We start from the raw sequence: 7949 nt of genomic DNA on the forward strand, positions 1-7949 counted from the left end.
TAATTACAGCAGCTATCCCACTTATGAAAGTATTTCACAAACTTTCTTTATTGCCACATGTAATACTATAATAAATATTTGGTTATTTCACTTTGTTGAATCAGACATGTGTGATAGTGTGAAGGCATTCACTCACTCTTGTTATAGGTAGTCATTGCTAGGCAGACTAAATTCTAAACCATTCGTCTCTTCTTAAGAACCCCCTCATTTTCCTTCTACTGATTTTAAAGAGAAAACTCCTCTCTCTGTTTCATTACAAGGAACTTTTTTCTTAAAGTGTTCAACTTATTTAATCTAAATTTTCTGTCTGATAATGTCTGTGAATAAATCAAAGGTTGATGAATTTAATGTCATGGGAATTTTTTAAAACTAATAATGTTATGATAATACTTTCTCAGTAAAGGTTTTATATATCTAGCTACAGTAATGCCTTTCTTCCTTTCTTTAAACAGTAAAACTTCCAGGTCTGCAGGACTTATGTTGACCCACACACATATGAGGACCCTACCCAAGCAGTTCATGAGTTTGCTAAGGAATTGGATGCCACCAACATATCCATTGACAAAGTTGTTGGAGCAGGTAAGCACCCCAGTAATCCTCATGCCAACCTAGTATGTTAATTACAACTTTACAGCTATGCATAAGAATGCTGCCTGAGATTGATTGCTCACACTCTCAGGTCCATGCATATTGCTTTGAAAAGGGACATTTTCTGATTTCATGATGAAAGGCAAGCAGTAAATAAATGCAGGAGTATTTAATGGAATGTAATGATTTCGAAGGTACCAGACTTACAGGTTACGGCCAGCTTTTTATTTATTGAGTTTCAGAGGCAGCAGCCACAGCAGCTCAGTCTCCCCATGCTATGCTGATTATGTGTCACGAAGTCTATTTGGCTAAATGAGAAGCATGGGATAAAAGTGTGTCTTTCTTTAAACTAGCTTACTAAGTGAAAATTTTGATTTGTAGGAAAAAAAAGTAATTCTTGATCTTCTTTGGAATCAGGCAACACAAAATAAAATTTAAAAATGATGTATTTTATGTAAATTCCATCAAAACTGTATTGACAGAATAGTATAAATAATATGAAGTGCTCCATTTTAATACCTGCCTTTGACACGATATAGTCGTAAATTATTTGTGTTGAAGTTTGTTTCTATATAGATATATTTTTGTTCTAATTATTAATTTGCTCAATCATAAATTCATTAACACCTATGGAGTAATTATTAATTGCAGCTTGCTGCTGCTGCTAAGTCGCTTCAGTCGTGTCCGACTCTGTGCGACCCCACAGACGGCAGCCCACAGACCAAGCTCCCCGGTCCCTGGGATTCTCCAGGCAAGAACACTGGAGTGGGTTGCCATTTCCTCCAAATTGCAGCTTCATATATTCAAAAATTATAGATATTTATGAAATAACAATGTTTTATACAGTTATATATAAAATTTATGGCATTCATAGTATATGCAGTGTCTATTTGAATAAAACTAGTACTCAGAAGAAAAATAAACAACACTGTACAATAATTACACACATCACCTCATTCTCCAATATTACTTTAAAAACAAACTAGTTATGTTGATGTGGGAAATAGAGTGAAAGACTGAGAAAAGGAATTCTCTGAATTATGCATACCATATCAGATCACATTTTCTGCAAGTGCTATATATGACTGATGCTTTTTTGTACACATGTAAATACAATTTTCTCTGTTTCTTTTTTCTCTCTGCACTGAAGAAATATTTAGAATTCAAATAGTATTTATTATTCAGGCAGGATAATCTGAGTGATTCACATATTATCTAAATAAACAAATAATTTAGTAAATGTCTCTTCTATTTTTTTTTAATGTTATACACTCCTAAAACTCACATGTGTGGGTAGTAGGAAACCATCAGTTCATAAAAGGAAACAAGAGTAAGTACTTCTTTTTTTCACAATCTAAGACTTGAGAACATACACACTCACTGTACATCTATGTTAATCCAGCCAAAATTAATCCAGATATATATTTATTACTCTCTTTCATTTGTATAGTTCTGCTTCTCCAACTGCTCCATAGTGCAGAGGGGTTTTGTCCTGCTGGTTTTAATGTTGCCCCACAAGAGTGCACTGTTCTCCCCAGCATGGAAGCTGCAATAGCATATGAAGCACCCTCCGCTGGAGAACGTGATGAAAGAAGGCAGATCTACTCATGGTCAGCCAATGTCCATAAGGCCAGACATACTGCAGCCTTGAGATTTGGGGCCTTCTGCATTGACAGAAACTTATATATACAGATGTTATTGACAAAGTCAGATATCTAGAACACAATGTGTGCCTGTGATAGTCACTCAGCCGTGTTCGACTCTTTCCAACCCCATGGACTGTAGCCCGTCAGGATCTTCCATCCATGGCATTCTCCAGGCATGAATACTAGAGTGGGTTGCCATTCCCTTCTCCTGGGGATCTTCTTGACCCAGAGATCGAACACAGGTCTCCCATATTGCAGGCAAATTCTTTACCATCTGAGCCACCAAGGAATCCTATATACATACAAGTATTATTGACAAAGCTAGATACCTAGAAACGGTAGGGTGAGATAAAACATACTCATTAAAAATGGTCTCTGATCAATAAGACAAACGGAAAGGCTATCTGTACTGAATCACTTAATAATCTATGATGCTCATTAAAGATTAAAGAAAATCTTCTTTGATTCCTCTTCAAGCATATTTGCAAAAAATTAGAATATATCCCATTTTCAGTATTTTGCACCAATAGTCTCATTTGCCACATAAGGCTATAAAACTGTTTTGTTTGCAAATATATATATATCTTCAAGGTATATTATGCTTCTCCTGGAAGATTTCTTTATAATATACACTCTGAATTCTAGTCTGTCTTGATTAGGCTTTAAATGATTTGTCATTACCAAAATAGAATATGAAACAAGATCTGAAAGCTATAATGTTTAAAATATTTTGTTTCATAATATTTTAAATGTCTACATAGATGAAATTGTATAATGGTATAATGAACCTGAAGTGAAAGTGTTAGTCACTCAGTCTTTCTGACTCTTTGTGACCCCACGGACTATGGCTCACCAGGCTCCTTCTGTCCATGGAACTCTCCAGGCAAAACTAATGGAGTGGGTTGCCATTCCCTTCTCCAGGGGATCTTTCCTACTCAGGGATCGAACCCAGGCCTTCTGCATTGCAGGCAGACTCTTTATTGTCTGAGCCACCAGGGAAGCCCACCATAATGAACCTGCACATACCCATTTCTGCAACAACTTCACTTATGACCAATCTCCTTTCATCTATACTCTAAACCACTTCTATACCTTTCTAAATTTTTAAAATAATGCTGTTCACAAAAATTAGTAATCATGATAGATGGATTTAGCAGCTATCTTCCACTATTAAAGAGCTGAATATATTATTCAATCAAAGAATTTTTATAGTCAGTTAAATATACAGGAAGGCTATGTGGACAAATTCTAGTTTGGGGTCAAGAATTTTATACAAAGAAATAGATTTAATAGAAACTTTCATTTATGCATTTAATAGCCAGAAGAATTATAACCATATTGCAAATTACAAAATTAAAACTGAGGCATAAGTTAATTTTCTCAAAGTAGTATAATTTTTTTAGTGAGGAATTTATAATGACTAGAATTCCTAATTTTATCCCTCAATCCAAAGTTTTCTATAGGTTGAAAATATATAATTCCTCCAGTACTCTTGCCTGGAAAATCCCATGGACAGAGGAGCCTGTTAGGCTGCAGTCCATGGGGTCGCTACTAGTCGGACACGACTGAGCGACTTCACTTTCACTTTTCACTTTCATGCATTGGAGAAGGAAATGGCAACCCACTCCAGTGTTCTTGCCTGGAGAATCCCAGGGATGGGGGAGCCTGGTGGGCCGCCGTCTATGGGGTCACACAGAGTTGGACACGACGGAGGTGACTTAGCAGCAGCAGCAGCATGCTGTGTTAGGCATTCACATGGTTTAATTTTATTAGACTTTTAAATAGATATTATTATTACCATTTCACCAGATGAGGAAACAGAAGCTGAAAATTTGAATGGCCCAGGGTCACATTAATTGGGAAACCAAAATTTGAATCTTGTACTTTTCAACTTCAAAGTCTATGCTAGACACTGCTGCTAAGTCGCTTCAGTCATGTCCGACTCTCTGCAACCCATAGATGGCAGCCCACCAGGCTCCCCAGTCCCTGGGATTCTTCAGGCAAGAACACTGGAGTGGGTTGCCATTTCCTTCTCCAATGCATGAAAGTGAAAAGTGAAGTTGCTCAGTCGTGTCTGACTCTTCACGACCCCATGGACTGCAACCTACCAGGCTCCTCCACCCATGGGATTTTCCAGGCAAGAGTACTGGAGTGGGGTGCCATTGCCTTCTCCTATGCTAGACACTACTGATCACAATAGTGCCTTCTAAGAATTTTTGTTTAACTGAGATAATTCATGTATAGTGTTTTAGCTTATATAATAGTATTGTTCAATATGTATTTTTATTATGTTTTTATTAAAACAATGGAAGGAGAATGGCTTTGAGGTAATGCAGAGGGTCTTTTTTGCTTAAACACAAGTACATTTTTTCCTGTTTTAAATGAATTAGTAATAAGAAATTTCATGTTGAGCAATTGTGCATTGTGCACCTTAATCAAAATACAGTCTGTGCATTCTCTTAAAATATATTTTATTTTAAAGAGCAAATACACAGTGATGCACTTAATTGATATTTTGAGAAATCAAGAGTATCTTCTCAAATATTCTTTTAGCTGTGTTTTTATTTAGAAATGATATAATCTACTTTTTTTTTCTTCCTTATGGGTACAAATCTATTTGAATAAGATCGTGTAAAACTTGATTAGATGGAAAAATCAGGCATTTATTCCATTTGCCCAGTCTTTGTTGATTTTTCCAACACTATTCTTTCAAGAACAGTTCTTATAAAGAGAATTGAATTAAAATTTAACATTTCTATGTCTAGTGTGGGCTTTCCTGGTGGCTCAGAATGTAAAGAATCTGCCTGCCATGCAGGAGATCTGGGTTCAGTCTCTGAGTTGGGAAGATCCCCTGGAGAAGGAAATGGCAACCCAATCCACTCCAATATTCTTGCCCGGAGAATTCCATGCATCCAGAAGAGCCTGGTGAGCTACAGTCCATAGGGTTGCAAAGAGCCGGGCACGACTGAGTGACTAACACACACATGTGTATACTGTATTTGTCACAGCTTCTGGTATTCATCAGGTGAAATAAGCACATTTCTAAATTTTATGATTTTTTTTAAATACTAGCACTACTGAAACACCACTTTCTGGATTTTGAAGTCCAGAAAGTGTCCACATGTCCAGCCTTCCCATTAACAAGGGAAAAAAGACTAAAGAAATTCAGTCTTCCCCTCTGACTTCCCTAGTGAGGTACTTTCAGAATATACGTTTCTTTACAAATACTTGTCCAATAGGACATTAAACATGTTATCACCATCATCATCACAACCATCTCTTCTTACATTAACAGAATTTGACATTTTAAAAAGAACTTTTATATTTATTCCTCACTTTGAGTTAACTCTTAAGAGATAGATGATTCATCTTTCTTATACTATGTTTGTACTCAAAGAAGAAATAGTAAACAACACTCAGATGGCACTTATGTTTCTGTCTCCCTCCTAAGTGCTTTTCATATTTTCATTCCTTTAACTGTACCAAAATTTTATGAAGTAGAAAATAATTGGCGCCCCTATGTTACAGATTAAAGAGACAAAGGCATAGAATCACAGTCACTCAAAATCACGCAGATAGTAAGTGACAGATGCAAAATTGGACCCTAGACAATCTGGCTTCAGAATGCATAGTCTATGTTACAGTTCTGTACTATCCGTCCTATCAAGTAAGTGTCTTGTCATTTAAAATAAACAATCATGATATCCAAATTTAAAACACGATCCATGACACCATGTTGATACATGATAATGGCAGAACTTTATTTCAGAATGTGAAAATTCATTATGAATGTCTCCGTATTGTTTATCCAAAATTAATGTTTATAAAAAGTGCGTGGGAGTTAGCAATGTTCTAAATAAAGAAACTCTTCCTGACTTCTCCTAATGTTCACGCATCTATAACAGCACGTTCTTCCTCTGATTTAAAAAAGATCATTGAATGTTCTCAAGTTCTGCCCAACTCTCCCTATGATCCTAAAAACACCCTAGCTGCCAGATATTGCTATTTTCTGTATGCTTGCTTGAGGGAAAGAAATTAGATCTGCCTTTATTAGCATTATAGCTATGTGTTTTTCATAGTTTCTGTCACACTGTTGCCAACTGATGAGTATTTATTAAATAAATGTATGAATGACTGCTTTTGGACATTAACTGACTTTAACAAGTTACAGCCTAAGTCATTGGTTTGAAAACAGTTGGCAAGACTGGATTCCTGAGCAAGATTCAAATCTGGGGAAGTCATTTTTAGGGATGTGGTTGGTAAATCAATAGGACAGCCTGCTGCTTTGTGGAGAGAAGGATTTACTTGGATGAAAAATAGAGAAGAAGCATCTCACTTCTTGACACCTTGGGCTTGTGTAAAAACTCACAGCAAGAGGGCTGGACCAAAAATGTTTTTCCATTCCACAAAAGGCCTAAAAATTGATCATGTAATTTTCCTCTTCAGAAAAATATCTCATTTGCTATTAAAAATCACTTTTAATGTTGTACGAAACCCATCTAGTTACACAACATTAGGATTTCTTTTACGAACCAGGCACATTCCATATCTGACACTATTTAGTGGCCATCACTGTGGAAGCCTTGTTGTTGCTGTTCAGTCACTAACACATGTCCGACTCTTTGCAACAGCACAGAATGCAGCATGCCAGCTTCCCTTTTCTTCACAATCTTCCAGAGTTTTCTCAAACTCATGTCCGTAGAGTTGGTGATGCCATCCAACCATATTATCCTCTGTTGCTCCTTCTTTCAGAAAGCAGAAATATGTAGTTAAATTGGTCCTCTTGGTGAAAACAAAATGGCGAGAAACATCTCAAATTTAATCAAGTGCTCAACTCATTATATTGGTGCTGCTCTGTTGATTATTTTGAGGCTATGAGAATAAGGAGTGAAAGTCTAATAGACACAGCTTCCAACTTCCTTCTTATCCTTTCATATTTCATTATTCACAATGTAGTACTTCAGAAGACACGAAGCTTATCACAAGGTTCATTTATCACCAGGATGTGGATGGACTAGGGTTTTTAGGGAGTCTCAGATTACCGTCTTCCAAAATAATTTGGAAGTCTATGAGTGTACATCTTGCAGGTCAAGGGTGTAAATATTTTGAATTGAATTGTTGAGAGAAAACAGTTGCTCTCTACTAATGATTTTTGTAATATCATTCCTTGCCTTTTCTTGTTGTTTTCTTCTGCATTCTAACAGGTGAATTTGGAGAGGTGTGCAGCGGCCGTTTAAAACTTCCTTCAAAAAAAGAGATTTCAGTGGCCATCAAGACCCTAAAAGTGGGCTACACAGAAAAGCAAAGGAGAGACTTCTTAGGCGAAGCAAGCATTATGGGACAATTTGACCATCCCAATATTATTCGACTGGAGGGAGTTGTTACTAAAAGTAAGTGAAGTCATAAAACTGATTATGTATATGTTGACCAGAGGTCATTTAAACCCAAAGCCCTAATAATTCAAGATTTGGGGTCTTATTTTCATTAGTCTCTGTTAGTCTTGACAATAAAAACAGAACAGTTTAGGATTAACACATAGACAAGAGATCAAATATATTTAACTAGTATTATATTGACAGTGCTATTCTAGATCTTAAAAAGCTTTAAAAAGTTTAGGAGCTAAACCTTGGGCTATATTAAGACATGTGGGTTAAAAAAATAGTTCAGTGAATTGTGTGGAACCTTGCGTTATGTGGAGTAGCAGGGAAAACTAAT

General features: G+C 36.3%; 1 protein-coding gene across 1 annotated transcript; it reads left to right on the forward strand.

Annotated features, from left to right (window-relative positions):
* Nucleotides 1-464: 464 nt before the first annotated feature.
* Nucleotides 465-7624, forward strand: LOC108635181 (ephrin type-A receptor 3-like; the record flags this gene model as incomplete). Its single annotated transcript, XM_018045444.1, has 2 exons — nt 465-579; nt 7439-7624. Coding segments are annotated over 2 exons (301 nt in total), but the record flags the coding sequence as incomplete, so codon positions are not given.
* Between the last annotated feature and the right edge of the window lie 325 nt (nt 7625-7949).

Source organism: Capra hircus, unplaced genomic scaffold (assembly GCF_001704415.2).
Source record: "Capra hircus breed San Clemente unplaced genomic scaffold, ASM170441v1, whole genome shotgun sequence".
NCBI lineage: Eukaryota > Metazoa > Chordata > Mammalia > Artiodactyla > Bovidae > Capra > Capra hircus.